The 17,430-nt window shown below is 39.4% G+C and overlaps 1 protein-coding gene across 1 annotated transcript in view; it reads left to right on the top strand.

Moving 5' to 3' along the window:
- LOC145520425 (uncharacterized) overlaps positions 1–17,430 on the top strand; it is a 174,710-nt gene that overhangs the window by 86,555 nt on the left and 70,725 nt on the right. The window contains exons 22-28 of the mRNA XM_081526707.1: positions 310–512; positions 3,065–3,220; positions 5,488–5,581; positions 6,248–6,385; positions 13,057–13,214; positions 14,337–14,448; positions 15,916–15,965. Of these exons, the coding sequence (XP_081382833.1) occupies positions 310–512; positions 3,065–3,220; positions 5,488–5,581; positions 6,248–6,385; positions 13,057–13,214; positions 14,337–14,448; positions 15,916–15,965 (911 nt within the window). The remainder of the gene's footprint in view (positions 1–309; positions 513–3,064; positions 3,221–5,487; positions 5,582–6,247; positions 6,386–13,056; positions 13,215–14,336; positions 14,449–15,915; positions 15,966–17,430) is intronic.

Here is a 17,430-nt window from a genome sequence, read left to right as displayed (position 1 = left end):
CCAATGCTATGTACCAAGCACTTTTGCATATATTTAACTCAACCCTCTCAACAACCCTATGATACAGTTATGATTTATTAGTTCCTGTTAGGTGCTGTTATTATCCTTACTGCCACTTTACAGATGATGAAACTGAGAGACAGTTAAATTGAGTGAATTGCCCTAAATCTCACAGCTTGTAAGTGCCAGAGCTAAGACTCAAGCCTAGGAACTCTGAATCCAGAGTCTGTGCTGCTGACAGATTTTTCTTAATATGTTCAAATTTCTTTCTTTATTTTGTATTTTAAAAAGTATTCTGTTTTCTTTCAGCTATTTTCAGCTAAAGTGATGGGTGATCCCTTTCTTGTGGGGGAGACAGGCCTGCTTGCATTCAAATCTGCAGCAGACCAAGGACAGAACCAAGGCCATGATTCCCAAATGCTGCTCCTGGAGATGTTTTCTAAACTTTTGGAACTCTTGACCCTCCGGCATAGGCTGATAGAGATGAGTCTGGAGAGTGTACAATTGGCACGGTCAGTAGGGGGACTCACGATTCACATGGAGGGTAATAGACTGTGGATCTTCCTACAGCAAGCCTTGCCCCATCTGTGCCCCCAGAGTAGCCAGAGTGAGCTTTCTAAATGACTGAAATGATGACCCCCCTTCCACCTTTCCTCCCTCCCTGTTTCTCTTCTCAGGTCTCCCAACAGGCCTCTCTGACTACTCAGCTAGTCTGGGTTCTCCTCTAAGCACCTGGGCTTTTTCTCCATTCAGCCATTGCCTTTTAATTAGGTGCTTAATGTTGGTTTATTAGTTTTCCTGCTAATGTAAGCTCCCTAAATGTAAAAGCTCTGTCCATGTTGTTTTCCATAGTATCCTATTGGGTATGAAGACTGACCCTCATCAAGCACCCAATGATACTGAGTGCTCATATGTAATGAAGTTGAATAGCAGAGAAGAACCAGTGGAGGGCCTTCAGAAAGGAAAGAATGAGTCAGTGATAGCATCCAGGTCTAGTGGAAGTATGAAATGTTCAGCAGGTAGAGGGAGAGAATGCTTGGTGAGTTCTGTTTTTGCTTTGAGCATGAGAGGATGGTAAGACATTTAAGTGAACATGTTCCCTAAACGGGAAAAATATGGAACTTGAGGATTTGTTGCAAACATATATGAGTTTTGTTGTATTCTGCCCCATGAGAGTCCCTGAAAACACAGAGAGTCCAATTATCCACCATAAACCATGATCTAGGGCCTACTGTATCCAGGGTCTATACTGGGAACTTTCCATGTATTAGTTCATTTAATTCTCAGAATATTCTTATGTTATAACAGATTAATGATGTCCTTATGATATGATAGCTTGCAAACATTTTTCCACCAAGAAAGTAGAGGCTCAGAAAAGTAATTTTCCTAAGATCACATAACCAGGAAGTAGTAGAAGCAGAAATCAAACTATGGACCAAGATAATATTAACCACTATGATACTACCTCCTCATAATTTCTGATCCTTGTTCTCAGGGAGTTCACAATGTAAAAGTTACCCCTAGTAAAGTTTAATATGATATTCTAGTCATATGAACAAAATACTATGGGAGCACAGGAAGTGGAGTATTTCATTCTTTCTAAGTGAGTCAGAGAAAGCTCCACAGCAGAAGGCCTAGGGATTATTGTGTACCTCCAAAATTCGAATGTTCAAGCCCTAAGCCCTAGTACCTCAGAATGTGTCCGTATTTGGAGATAGAGTCTTTACAGAGAAAATGAAGTTATTAGAGTGGGCTCCTATGTAGTATATCTGGTGTCCTTCTAAGAAGAGCTGGTTTGGACACAGATATATCCAGAAGGAAAACTGTGTGAAGCCATAAGGATGAGATGCACATCTATAAGACAGGGAGAGAACGTAGGACAGATCCTTCACTCAAAACGCTCAGAAGGAACCAGCCCTGCAACACTTTGATCTTGGACTTCTGTCCTCCAGAACTGAGACAGATTTCTGTTGTTTAAGCACCACCACCCCCAAGTTATGGTACTGTTTCACAGCAGCCTAGCAAACTAATGTAGGTGCCATTTGAACTCAGCCTTAATATACCAACTTCTCAAGATGAAGAAATGTGTTAAAATGGGGATAAGAGAAGAAAGGAAGGAATTCTAAATACAGAAGGCTGAAATGCCACAGCAACATCTGAATGGAGCCTGGCTGCAAGTCATGGGGGAGTAGGGTTCAGAGATGAAGGAGGACAGAGATGGGGTCACAGGTTCTTACACAAAGGGGAGATAGTAATGGCCCAGAGTTGAATGACAGACTTCCCAAGGAGGACATGGGGAAGGTGAGAAGAGGACTGGGTTTGGAGCCCTAGGAAACACCAGGAATTTGAAAATAAAGAGGAGAAGCCAGAAAGCAGTGGCAGCAGCAGTGGCGGGATGTGGACAGTGGTGCTTGGCCCCCCCAGCCAGGGCCCTGGCATGGCATGGGTGTAGCTCTTTGAGGTCCATCAGAGCAATGAGCAACAGTGTCATCAACAGCCTTGAGGGAGCGGTTGGTGGGTGTCCCTTTCCAAGCCATCTGGGTGACCTGCACGGGGTCCTGCAGGGTGTCCAACAAGGCCAATGGCATGGCATTGGTGGTGGGGAAGGGCTGCTTCAAAAAAAAGAAAAAAAAAGGAGAAGCCAGTGAAGACAGAGTGGTTATGAGACAGAAGCATAGAGATCCTGGATTCAGGAGAACAAAATGGTTCAAGAAGCAGACAGGCCAGCCCCGAGGATCTCTGAGAAAAAATGGTCAACTTTCTACTGAGAGCAATACTGGTGACCTCAGCAGCGCTCAGAAGACAGAAGCCAGCTTGCAGGAAATGAGAGTTGGGGAAGTGCCCAAGCATATCTCCTCCTACCTTAACTACTATCTTTAACCATCATAGCTGAGGGCAGACTCAAAACCTTTGTGACTCATTCATTTCACACCGGACTTGGCTTACTTTTGTTTTGACTTTTGCTTTGTGCTTATTCAGATGGCTTGGTTTTCTTACCACTTACTTTCCTTTTAGGGAAAATAACAGCAAATGTTCTTGGATTTTTTTTTTTTTTCTCTTTTAGTCTCTATAAGGATTTGGCGTGTGAGATGGGTTTTGAAGAGTTCCATTTGTATCTCAGGCCTGTTCACTTTGAATCTGCATCACACAAGGACAAGGTGGTCCATCCACCTCCTATCTTTATAACCTCTCTGCTGGAGGACAGTGACCGCGTAGACAGGTGAGCCTTGAGAGGGTCAAAGTAAAAATAATGAAACAGTAGAATGGCAGTGAAAAATAATTTCTATCACCACCACAAATGCAATCGCATCCTAAATTCTCTCCCTTATAATCTATCTGCCATGATGTCAATATTTTCTTTTCCTTTCTTTTGTTTAATAGGATGGGAAAAAATAAGATCTCAATCAAGGGGGATAATTGGATTAAAAACATCGAATAACTGAAAAATAGAAGAATCAGATTAGAGAGCTCAAATGGATGGAATCATAGGCTCAGCAACTGCCCAGGGCGACCATGTTGCTTCCAGATAGAAATGGGTGTGAGGGTTGTTGGTCTGATGGGGCAAGAATCATGGATCCCTGCCCAGGTCCCTGCTCTTACTTTCCCTGGGACCAGGAAAACGTCAGTCAAGGTTTTTGAGCAACTGTTTCCTCAAAACTCTAATGCAATGTATATCTAACATGTATGGCAATATTTCTGTCAGGCTCTTTTGTTTGCCAATAAAAGAAGCCAACTCAAACCAGTGAAACCTCTTTTTCATGCCCCATAGGGTTAACCCATTACCCAAAAGAAAACACTCTTACTAGTAACAGACCAGAATCTACTCAGTCGGGGAAGGGAATCTTTTTCCCCCATACAAAGTCAGTCTTTGATGTGTACCAGGGATAAACTCGTCTCCCTCTTCTTTCTTTGTCTGTCTTCCCCTGAGGGTCTTAGATTCCTGGTATGAGTACCACCCCAAGGAAGGCAGAGCTGACTCGTAAGGAGGGAAGGTCACCTTTGCTTTGCTATTGTGTATCACTGCTCAAAGTATAGCAGTATGCTAAAGGAGAGAGCATAGGCTGGAATGAAGGGGTTAGGACCACAGAATGAATTTCTCAACCTCAGAAATTTGAAATTTGAGGTTGGAAAACTCTTTCTTGGAGAGGGCTGTTCTTTACATCAGAGGTAGTTTAATAACATCCCCAATCTCTACCTACCAGATGTCAGCAGTATGCCTTCCCTCATTTGTGATGATCAAAAATGTCTCCAGCCATTGCCACTTGTCCCCTGAAAGCAAAATCCCCCATGCTCTAATCCTGTCATATAACCTAAACCAAAAAGGTGATTTATTGTAAAGATACAAAGATATCTCACAGAAGCTGAAGGCAGGAAATGTGATTGGGCCTCAAATGAGGCTAGGTCTCCAACCTGGAACCAAGCTGTTCTCTGGATCATCAAGGGCCTCCTGCCAGAGCTGGTGTTTCACACTGCTGTGCAATAGGCCATATTTTTGTTCAGCCAGAATCAACCAGTCAGCACAAACTGTCTGAATGTTCTGTGGCCTGGCCAAGTGGTAATAGGTCCTCCCAGTGATGACCCAGAGATCCTTCAAGATCTGAAGCACTTTCTGAATTACCAGGGGAAGGTTTTTACATCCAAGGAACTTATATCTTGAATTTGCATTTGTTTTATGTATGTTAATTCCTTCAAGTTATCACTTTGGAGGGCCATTACAACAACATATACCAAACATGAGCATTATTGTTGTTGTTCAGTCAGCATTATTGTTGTTGTTCAGTCGCTAAATCAGATGAAACTCTTTGTGACCTCATGGACTGCAGCACGCCAGGCTTCCCTGTCCTTCACTGTCTCTCAGAGCTTGTTTAAACTCATGTCCAGTGAGTCGGTGATGCCGTCCAACCATGAGCATAGTGACTTACATTTTGAGAAGCACATTCATGCATATTGTCTCCATTAAGATAGGTGATATTTCCACTTACAGATGAAGAAACCAAGATTCCTAGATATTAAATTACTTGACAAAGTCTTATAGTTATGGATGAAGGACCATGTCCCAAAGCAGAAACATGGCTGCAAAGACCATTTAGATGATTGTTGGAGCCATGGGAGAGAGTGAGAATGAGATAGCATTTAGGAAGTGAATAAACGGGGCCAAGTCAGTGAGGGGCCTGTGCAAATGAGGTGAAGAAGGTAAGAGGAAATATGGAAGAGAGCAAAGGAATAGTGATCATGAGAAAAGAATTTCAGAAGGTCTGAGATAGATGGTTACCACAACCAAACTGCAAGAAGATTGAGGCCAATAAGGGCTGAAAAAACCCTGGAGCCCTTCAGCTTTTGGGTGGAAATACTAAGTCTTGTGTAAATTCTGTCCTTGCTGTTACTGCTGGTATTTCAGAGCTGATCCCGTCACTCTGTCCCTTCAGAACAGGCATCTCCTGGCTAACTGTATGGCACATCAAAACAACATCATGTTTCTTCTTGCAGATATTCTCCTGCTACTCTTGTCTTAGCTATCTCTGAAGTGGATGATAACCAAATTGGCAGATTTAGTTTTTATACAAAGGAAGCCATTCTTAAGGTAAATTATTTTTTTTCTAAAACAGAAACTAAAGTAAAATTAAGCAACTTGTTTGCGTATTTCTTAAAAAGTATAATGTTTAATTCATATTAGTTTGACCCCATATACAAGAAAAGGTTCCACCTTCATAAATAATGATAATGGCTTGCCTTGTCTGACATATAATACCTCTTGAGATAACCTCTGTTCGGTATTAAAAAACAAACCCATGTTGGGACTTCCCTGGCAGTCCAGCGATATTTTCAAACCTGGTGTTAATTTTCTCTGCCACTCAGATGGACTTCTTTGCTTCTGTATGTGTATGTGCAGGTTTGTATTTGTGTGTGTATGTTTTAAACATTAATCTAATGTTGGCAGTTTTACAAGAGCCTGCCTTTGAGCGTATGTTTGCTAGTTCATCAGAGCCTAAGCATCCTGTATCTGACAACAGGGGAAACCTGATGGTGTCCAGATACAGAGCAATTAGGCCTAGAGCCTACCTTCATAGGATGAAATACTGCTTAGGGAGAAACCAGCTTTAGGCTTGTCGCTGAGCAGCAAGGGTCTCGGCAAATCCAACAGTTTGATCCATGTATTTACTTGAGTGAGTGGTGATTCCCCACCCTCAACTTAATCTCTTTCTGTATGAGAGAAATTCCTAATTACTTTCACATTTTCTTCCTTTAGCTCTTGTGCCATTCAGGAGTGGAAAATATGCAAGTGACCCTAGCATGCCAGGCTACTCAGAAGAATGCTTTAATGGTGGCTGTCCAGCAGGCATCCTTCTATCACACTCCCCGTGGGAGCTGTCCTGCTGATGTGAAGGTCAGCTGTAAGAGAAGCCTGAGGCATGCTACCACCACTGTCAGGCTGCCCCATTCTCCCTCCATCCCCTTCCCCTCCCTCACTCTGACACTCCTCCCTTTCTTCCCATCCTTCCATTTCCCTCCTTCTCTTTCTCCCTTTTTGACCATTTCCCCCTATCTTTTTATTTTCTTTCCTTCCCTCTTCCCCTCCCTTTCTCCTTTCCTAATACATAGTAACACATGATCAGATTCTTACTGGGTCTCTTAATTTACAGAGGTTTTCTAATAATTTTAATTTTTCCATTGTATGTAATGCTGTAATATTGACTAGCTAGAATTAACCAGCAGAAAATAGCCTGTTCCTCCACTCCTACCCTTTGTAGATAAATGATTCCATTGTTTTCTGTTTTATCATTCCTGTATTTCTTTTTGCAAAAGTAAGTATACATTTGCCCTTATTTTTGTCACAAAAGGTAGCATAAAATATATTCTCTTGAACTTTTTAGTTGTTATTGAGATATAATTCACATAACATAAAATTCACCCCTTTAACATATAATTCGCAGGATCATACCATCATCACCACCATCTAATTCCAGAATATTCCCTCATTCTCAAAAAGAAATCCTGTATCCACTAGCAGTCAATCCCCATCCCCCACTTTCCTCATCTCCTAGCAACCAGTAATCCACTTTCTGTCTCTATAGACTTCCCTATTCTAGACATTTCATATAAATTGAATCGTACAACATATGGCCTTTTATGTCAGAATTTTTTCACTTAGGCACAGCGTTTTCAGGTTTCATCCATGTTGTAGCATGTACCAGTACTTTGTTTTCTTTTTGTTTTGTTTTTTACTGATGAATAGTATTCTAGTATATGTATATACCACATTTTATTTATCCATTTATCAGTTGACAGACTTTGGGTTGTTTTTTACTTTTTGACTATTATAAATAATACTGCCATGAACATTTAAGTATAAGTTTTTCTAAGGACATATGTATGTTTTGAGTTTGCTAACACTTATTATTGTCTTTTAATTTTAGCCACTCTAGTAGGATAAAATGATATCTCATTGTGGCTTTGATTTGTATTTTTCTAATTACTTATGACATGATATTGAGCATATTTCCATGTGCTTATTGGCTATTTGTATATATATATATTAAAGAAATGTCTAGTCAAATCCTTTGCCTTTTGGATTTTTTTGTTACTGAGTTGTAAGAGTTATTTGCATATTCTGAATACAAGTTCCTTATCAAGTATATGATTGGCAAATAGTTTCTTTTATTATGAGGATCATCTTCTTACTTTCTTGATGGTGTTCTTTGAAACAGAAGTTTTTCATTTTGATGTGTCCAATTTATCTGTTTTTCTTTTTTCACTTGTTTTTTTGGTATTATATTAATATTGAAGAAACCATTGTTTAATCCAAAGTCACAAAAATTTACTCCTGTGTTTTCTTCTAAAAGTTTTGTAGTTATAGCTCTTACTTTCAGGCCTATGATTCATTTATAGTTAATTTTTATATGTAGTATGAGATAGGGGGTTCAATTTCATTCTTTTGAGTGTAGTTATCCAGCTGTCCCAGTACCATTTGTTGAAAAGACTCATCTTTCCCCATTGAATTGTCCTGGCACCCTTAACAGAAATCAATAGACCATAAATGTAAGAGTGTATTTCTAGACTCTTAATTCTATTCCACTGGTTTATATGTTTGTTTTCATGCCAGTACCAGTGTGTTTTGATCAGTGTAGAGTTGTGATAAGTTTTGCAATTAAGTACAAGTCTTCCAGCTTTGTTCTTTTTCAAGATTGCTTTAGCTATTTCGGGTCCTTTGCATTTTCACATGAATTTTAGGATCAGCTTGTCAATTTCTAAAAAAATAAAGCCATTTGGGACTTTGACAGGGATTGCATTGAACCTGTAAATCAGTTTGAATACTATTACCATCTTAACAATATTAAGTCTTCTGATCTATGAACATGGGAAGTCTTTTCATTTATGTCCTCTTTAATTTCTTTCAACAATATTTTATAGTTTTCAGTGTACAGGTTCTATACTTCTCTTGTTAAATTAATTCCAAAATATTTTATTATTTTTATATTATTGTAAATGGAATTGTTAGTTTCATTTTCAGTGTTTATTATTAGTTTATAGAAATAAAATTGATCTTTTATCTTGCAACCTTGCTAAGCTTGTAAATTCCTTAGGATCTTCTATGTAAAACAGTATGTCTTCTGCAAATAGAGATAAATTTAACATTCTCTTTTCATTCTGGATGACTTTTATTACTTTTTCTTGTCCAATTGCCCTAGCTAGACCCTGTAGCACAAGGTTGAATAGAAACAGTGAGAATGGATATTATTATCTTATTCCTTATCTTAGGAGGAAAGCTTTCAATCTTTAACCATTACGTATGATGTTAGCTGTGAGTTTTTCTTAGATAATTTTTTTACCAAGTTGAGGACATTCCCTTTTATTCCTAGCTTTTTGATGATTTTATCATGAAGGGGTTTTCGATTTTATCTGTATATAATACTCTAAGGCACTTTTTTCCACTTAACAGTATATTTCTAAAAACAACTGTATATATAGTTCTCTCTTATGTGTATATAATTGTGAATATAATTTAGGTGCAAAATTAAATATAACTTTAGGAAGTCAACTTTTCAGATGGTCTTAAACATTCTTTAAGCCTTATGAATTCTATATTATTGTTGTTCAGTCGCTTAGTCATATCCGACTCTTTGCGACCCCATGGACTGCAGCACTCCAGGCTTCCCTGTCCTTCACTATCTCCCAGAGTTTGCTCAAACTCAAGTCCATAGAGTCGGTGATGCCATCCAACCATTTCATCCTCTCACCTGCTTCTCCTCCTGCCCTCAATCTTTCCCAGCATCTATAATCTTGATATATGAATTCTATACAGCTTACCACATTTTACCCCTTAGCACATTTCTCTATTTTCACTCTTTGTATTAATAAAAGGGTATACATTCATAAATATGGCAAGAATATTCAATCTTCACTTCTACTGCCAAATACTAATTCCCATAGAAATCAAATACTGAAGTAGAAAATAGGGATAGAGTAAGTTACATTGATTTTTAAAAATTCAACCCCTCAAGTCTTAATTCAGTACCTACTTTAAGTTAGGCTCATCAGATAATACTGAGGTCTGATTCATGAAGTGAAAATGAAAGTGTTTGTCACTTAGTCGTGTCCAACTCTTTGTGATCCCATGGACTGTAGCCTGCCAGGCTTCTCTGTCCATGGAATTCTCCAGGCAAGAATACTAGAGAAATTATATCTGGTGTATAAAATGGGGACAGGCTCATAAGTGGTTCAAATACAAGGAATAATAAAAGGTTCAACAAGCTATAGAATTTTTAAAAAAGAGAGGTCACATCTGGGGAACTAGAAAGGGCAGCACACACTGGGGACATTTGGAAAAACTTGAAGGATGAGTGTTTTGACTGGCATAGATGACTATGTGATCATTTTGAGTAGAGAGAAGACCTTCTGATGCTCAAGCATAGTATGAAAAGACAAATGAGTACTAGGAAAAAATGGATGCCCAGCTTGGCCCCACCTGTGGTTTTCATGCATAGTTGACATATGGAATCTTTTCTTCAATTAATTTTATGAAGAATACCAATACGTAAAACAGATATAAATGGGGTTTTCCAGGTTGAGAGGCTTTTAAGTCACTTCCTGTGATTTCTCCAGGAAGTAAGTGGTGAAAGTCACCAAATAGGAAGATAGAACAGGGGTGGGAAGGCATTTAGAGTAATAGCCTGAAAAGACATAGCACAAGGAGGGGTAGAGAGGCACTAGGGTTATATATGTGTATGAATACATGAATATATATAGTAATACATGTGAGTTCTATATATGTGTGTGTGTGTATATTTATATACTCTTCTACAGATGTGGGACAGGAAGAAGTCTAATGATATAGTAAGGAAGAATAAATGATGGAGACATTGAGAGGGAACAAGCGAAAGGAAGGGAAAGGAGGAAGGAAGGAAGGAAGGAAAGAAACAGAGAGAATAAAACTGTTTCTGTGTCCAAGCCGAAGATGAAGAGTGTTTCAAAAAGAAATGAGTCACCAAAGAAGATGAACAGGTGACAGATAAACACATAAATAATGTTCAACCACATTAATTATTAGAGAAATGCAATTAAAACTCCAGTGAGCAACCCCTGCATACCCACTAGAATGGGTAAAATTTAAACTAACTATTCTGAGTCTTGTCATGACATGGAGGATCTGAAACTCATACACTGCTGATGGGAATGCAAAATGGTTACCTTGCAGAACAGCTTGGCAGTTTCTTAGAAAGTTAAACGTATACTTACCACATGATTCAGCCATTTCACTCCTAGGTATTTACTTATGAGAAATGAAAGCACATGTCCATACAAAGACATACGTAAATGTTTATAGCAGATTTATTTAAAACAGCTAAGAGCTGGAAAAAATCCAAATGTCCACCACCAGGTGAATAGATAAATAAATTGTGGTATATTTTACAGTGGAATATTGCTCAGCAATACAAAGAAATGAGTTGTTGACATATACAATATGGATGAAGACAAACCAAAAAAAGAATATATAACTGCATGATTCCATTTATATAGAATTCTAGGAAATGCGTTCTAATCTATAGTTGGAGAAAGCAGAGCAGTGGTTGCTTGAGGAAGTGGGCTGGGTAGGAGGGATGGCTATGGTCTTTATTTTTATTACAGTAATGGTTTCACAGTTGTATGCTTATGTCCAAAGTTATCTAATTTACTTTATACTTTAATTTACTGTATACTTTGTGTGTTGTTTACTGAATGTCAATTATACCTAAATAAAGCCATTATATTTTAGGAGGAGGAGGAAGAAGTTGAATTAAATGTAGAGGGAAGAACAAGAAGAGCAGGAATTAAAATTAGGCTATTTTACATTCTCAGAAGTTCATTGCTGACTCTGAGGGAGCTCTTCTAATGGGGTTGGAGTGAAAGCCAGACTACCAGAGTAGAGAAGTAAGAGAATGATAGAAATGTAGAAACAGAGAATATTTACAGTTTCTGCATTAGCCTGCTAGGGAAGCCATACCAAAATAGTATTGCCTGGTAGCTTAAACAACAGAAATTTATTTTTTCACAGTTCTGGAGGCTACAAGTCCAAGATTAAGGAGCCAGCATGTCAGTTTCTAGTAAGAGTTCTCTTCCTTGCAGATGGCCACATTCTCACTGTCCTCACAAGGCAGAAAGAAAGAAAGTCCTGGTGTCTCTTCTTCTTCTTATACCAGCTTTACCAGCCCTATCAGATTAGGGTCCTGCCCTTTGACATCATCTAACCCTAATTGCCTCCCAAAGGCCCCATTTCTAAATACCATCACATTGGGGGTTGGGGCTTCAACATAAGAATTTATGAGGAGACGCAAACATTTAGTCCATCATAATTCTTTAAGAAGTTGGGTCAGAATTAAAAAAGAAGCTTGAGGGGTAGGAGAATTAAGAATAAAATAGATATAATCATATTTATAGGAAGGGACTGGAAAAGAAATTGAGGTTAGAAACAAAAGATCATCATAGTTGGGATTTTCAATGCAGTTGAGGGAGTCAAGGAATTGAGGGTTCAATTTAGCAGTTTCTATTGTCCAGGCATGGTGGTGAGCTAAATGATGGATGAGCCTGGACTCATGGAATACTCTGAACAGCCCTAGGAGATAGAGGACATTACCCTTTCTTTCCAGGTAAAGAAACAGGCTGATAGGTTAAGGGACAGAGCCAAGATCACCTGCTGAGGGTCAGTACTGGGCTCTGATTACTGAGCTTGTTTTCTTTCCTCTTAGCTCACTCATATCCTTTATAAGGCCCCTTGTGTCTTCTGAACTAGTATATTCTACTATTTCCAGGAGACTGGGATAGCCCAAGAGTCTTCAGAAAAAATCAAGATGGAAACTTTAGACTTTTTAACTCAAGATTTTTTTTCTTTTGCCTCATTTTCCTTTGCTTCAGTAATTCAGCTGTGGAAAACTTTCTTTCTTTGAAAAAGAATGGGCTTTCCTTTGAAGGCTTAATGTTTTTCTTTTAGTTAGTATTTTAGAAAAATGTAAAGGAATCCCATCTATCTTTCCTTGCAGTTCCATAAATAATAGGAATATTGAAAGGTACACATTTCCCTTTTTTTCTTTCCACTCTTCCTTCCCCTCTTCCCTACCATCCGTCCACCTCTCCCTCCTTCATTATTACATTGTACAGGACCACCTCCACATACAGCCCACCTCCATCTGCTTAGGCTGTACCAGAATGGCACCCTCAGATGATGTTTCAGATCTTGTACCCTGAAGTTCATCAGCTGTATTTCTTGAGAGGCCCCTATACAAAGCACTCCAACTAGCCAACTTGTAAGATGGAGAAATTTTTCTGAGAGCACCGTAGACAACTCTATTCTGGAAATAGTCACACTTAGTGCCTCACCCTTTCATTGTACAAAGTGGTGTCTCTTCCATGCGCTCCCATACTTTTTCTCTCTTCTTCTCTCCCTTCCACTCTCTCTCACCCCTAGGGTACCCAGCCATTTACATGTATTTGGGATCAGTTGTGGCTGTTAGATAATTTTACTGTCAGTACCACAAGACTTACAAATTCAGCAAATTTAATTCACTTTGGTTTGAAATATTATAGGAAATAAGTTCTGGTCTGAGAAATCATAGTGGAATGGGTCCAACCAGAAGAAGAAATTCCAGAATTGTGAATGGCATAGAAGGCATGCTGTTAGCCCCAATTCCAAAAGTCCCAGATGCTCTTACTCATCCTTCAAAAAGATTCCAGGCTACCAAAAGGTACTGCACGGGGGTAGCAGTGGGGAGTTGTTTATAATAACAAAAGTATCCTCTTTTAAGTCATTTAATACAAGTATTATGGGACTGAAGGATGCCTAAACTCCCAGAGTGACCAGCATGTGTTAAAATTTTTAAGACCTTGTCTGAAAACTTTGTATGAACACTAAGAAGGCTTAGCTTCTTCTAATATGCTCCAGTCTATGAAGGAGAGTCAACAGTTCCCAATTTCAACCTCTTTTCTCTTCTCTCTCTTCTCCTTTATCTTTCTCTTCCTGTCTTTCCCTCATTCCCTCTCTATTTTTCAAACTCCAAAGAAGGTAGAACATAAGGAAGAAGAGTATGAGCATGTCCAAGTTTTCCACTTCTATTTTAAACAGAAAAGGACAGAACTACCCTCACTATCCTACCAAGGGTTTTTCCATCGCTTAGAATAATAGAACAGTAACTGTCAGAGAGTCAGGGCCTCTACAGATATGTATCTATAAACTAGGGACATCCTGTTATATCCTGATCTCGCCTCACTGTGACAAAGAAAGAGATTTGTATTCTGTAATAATTACAAATACTCTGAATAACTGAGGCATACCAGTGACACTCTAGTCTAATCCTGGCAAATTTAGAATGAAAAAGAAAATGACAGGCAAAGCTTCTCTACTCCTCAAGATGCCATTAATCTGACACATGGCCAGAGTTCAAGTGTCCTAAATCCACATTTCCAATGTGTGGATGGGAGATTTAAGACCAATGGGTCTAGTCAAGAGGACCCTTACAAGGACACATCAGTCCAGGGACCCCTACAGTTCAGACCAGGAAGGCACAAAGGGACACTGGGAGTACAAACACTGGGCCAGGCTATGAAGTTTGGGAATGGGGAGGGACTGCTGATGTATGCTTTAGGCACAGTGTGGTCCCCAACAAGGATGGTGACACAGTAGCATGCCCAGTGAATATAACAGAAACACTTAAGTGAGGACCACAGAAGCAGAGTTACCTGCTCGCCAGCTGCAGTGCCCAGTTTGCAGCCCCAGGTATTCCTGTCAGTCAGAAGTTCTCAAGTTGTCTTCTTGTTGTATGTGCACTCATCTCCTGCCTTGGGCTCACATGCCTCTGTTCACTTGTCAGGGCTCCAGAAGCTTTCGTGTCTATTCAACTAGAAAAGGTGGGGCTGCGGGACATGATGCTGAATGCCTTCCTCCTCAGGAAACAAGCCATGGCTGACAGAATGAAAAACCTTGTGAGTATAGTAAGAAGGGCTCCCTAAAGATCTCATCATCTTTTACATTTGAGCAAGTAAGAAATCCTTAACTTGGAACCTGTTGGCTTTCAGCCTATTTGGATAAAACCATTGAAAATATAAAGAACTGAAAAAGAGAGTTCAATAAGAAATAGGAAGGAAGTCAAGCTAATTGCAGTCTAGTTTTTAAAATATGTACATTTTTCCAAGGGCACATTATGCTTTGTCACTTTCTAAACAGAAAGAGTTTCAGCACCTACTTGGAAACATTTGATGGTTCCTGAGTGACCCACAGGTGCTTAGGAGGTTTAGACAACGTGAGCAAGGGCATTTACCATCTATAATTCACCTGTTAGGTTGGTGACATATCCACTGTGTTTTTCAGACACTACGACCATGTTTCTATTTAAGGGTTTTATACTAACCTAACCTTTGGGTTGCCATTTCCTTCTCCATAAAATTTAAACCTTTAGTCAATTAAAAGTGTTGCTTAATTTTATGAATATTATTTCATTGTTCATTACTTTTATGATGAGGAAGTCCTTAGGCTAATATATAGTTATTTGGGGATGAAATGACGAGGTTTATAATCTCTAGGCTTTGTCCTTTTATGACTGAAAAGGAAGGACTTCAATTTACCTAATCCAGTTCTACAAATTGGATATGATGGAAGCTAGGCCTTCTAGATTACTGTTCAGCAATGATGTGGGCAGACGACTCCTTCTGATAATTACTTAAGTAAATTACTTTGATACATAAATTACTCTTTATAATATTAAAAAAATACTGACCAAGTGAAAATGTATTAGCTCATTAACTGCCCTTCAGGAATATCTAATGCCTATCAGATTAGAAAGGATTCAGGCAAGATAATTGTCAGTTTTGTCAAGGTCTGGGATTTTAGCCTACTTATAAGCTAATAAGGTAGCCTATTACTGCCCTGAGGCTGCTGACAGAGAACACTAGACTCTTAGGTCAGAGAAAAAGAACTTTGTTACTCACAGCAGAGCCAGCGTCACGAGCCTCATGTTTGTGTCATTTCCGTCTGCCTCCCAAGTCCCACAGGGGCAACATGGAGGAGCCGAGGTTATACACAGTTTTGTGTCACAGTTGAAGAATATTGAGTTTAGGAATCTACTTCTATTATAGCAAACTTGCTCTATTTCCTGGAGGGAGACATTGCCTCATCCCTCCAGACTGCTCTCTGCAAATATAACCCTGAGAAATGGTTCAGGTAAAGAATGGTCAGGGTGTTGAATTCTTGGTGTACTCACAAGATGTGCAGGAGTAGAAAAGACCCACAGGGGGAGTACCTCCCAATAAATAGGCTGACCTTCAGAAAGAACATCTCAACTGTGTGACCTTCTCCCACTTAAAATTGGCTGTAAGTTTGTGCACATGTATTAGCTTGGGGAATTCTTATAGCCAATTGTCTAACAGGAAAACTGTCATTCTCTTTTATCACAGGATGAAATTGGGAAAGTCAAGAGAGATGTTATAGTTGAATATTGCCAGAAGTGAGTATAGTATATGTAAACTATACATTCTGACTTCTGACTCTGAACTCAATAAACAGCAGTATTATATAGAAATCTGGACAATTAGTTAGTGGGTTTGTGTTTAGATAAGCTTATTTAATGGTCCTATTGTTGTTGTTCAGACGCTAAAGAAAAGAAAAGAAAGAAAGTGAAGTCGTTCAGTCATGTCTGACTCTTTGCGACCCCATGGACTGTAGCCTAGGTGGCTCCTCCATCTATCCACGGGATTTTCCAGGCAAGAGCACTGGAGTGGGTTGCCATTTCCTAAGTCATGTCCAGCTCTTTGCAACTCTATGGACTGTAGCACAGTCCTTCACCAAGCTTCCCTGTCCTTCACCATCTCCCAGAGTTTACTTAAACTCATGTCCATTGAGTTGGTGATGCCATCCAACCACCTCATCCTCTGTCGTCCCTGTCTACTCCTGCCCTCAGTCTTTCCCAGCATCAGGGTCTTTTCCAATGAGTCAGCTCTTCACATCAGGTAGCCAAAGGATTGAAGTTTCAGCTTCAGCATCAGTCCTTCCAATTAATATTCAGAGTTGCTTTCCTTTAGAATTGACTGGTTTGATCTCCATACTGTCCAAGGGACTCTCAAGAGTCTTCTCCAGTACCACAATTCAAAAGCATCAATTCTTCAGTGCTCATCCCTCTTTATGTCCAACTCTTACATCCATATATGACTACTGGAAAAACCACAGTTTTGACTAGACAGACCTTTGTCGGCAAAGTGATGTCTCTGCTTTTTAATATGCTGTCTAGGCTGGTCATAGCTTTTCTTTCAAGGAGCAAGTGTCTTTTAATTTCATGGCTGCAGTCACCGTCTGCAGTGATTTTGGAGCCCAAGAAAATAGTCTGTCACTGTTTCCACTGTTTCCCCATCTATTTGCCATGAAGTGATGGGACCAGATGTCATAATCTTAGTTTTTTGAATGTTGAGCTTTAAGTCAGTTTTTTCACTCTCCTCTTATACCTTCATCAAAAGGCTCTTTAGTTCCTCTTTGCTTTCTGCCACTAAGGTGGTATCATCTGCATATCTGAGGTTATCGATAATTCTCCCAGCAGTCTTGATTCCAGCTTGGGCTTCATTCAGCCCGGCATTTCACCTGATGTACCCTGCACATAAGTTAAATAAACAGGGTGACAGTATACAGCCTTGACATAATCCTTTCCCAGTTTTGAGACAGTCTGTTGTTCCATGTCTAGTTCTGACTGTTGCTTCTTGACCTGCATACAGGTTTCTCAGGAGGCAGGTAAGGTAGTTTGGTATTCCCATCTCTTTAAGAATTTTCCAGTTTGTTGTGATCCACACAGTCAAAGGCTTTAGTGTAGTCAATGAAGCTGAAGTAGATGTCTTTCTGGAATCCCTTTGCTTTTTCTATGATCCAGTGAATGTCTACAAGTTGATCTCTGGTTCCTTTGCATTTTCTAAATCCAGCTTGTACAT

The sequence above is a fragment of the Giraffa tippelskirchi genome, chromosome 9 (assembly GCF_054371585.1).
Source record: "Giraffa tippelskirchi isolate mGirTip1 chromosome 9, T2T-mGirTip1v1.2.pri, whole genome shotgun sequence".
Classification (NCBI taxonomy): Eukaryota; Metazoa; Chordata; class Mammalia; order Artiodactyla; family Giraffidae; genus Giraffa; species Giraffa tippelskirchi.
Note: the sequence above shows the minus strand (reverse complement) of the source record. Positions and strands in the feature narration are given on the sequence as shown.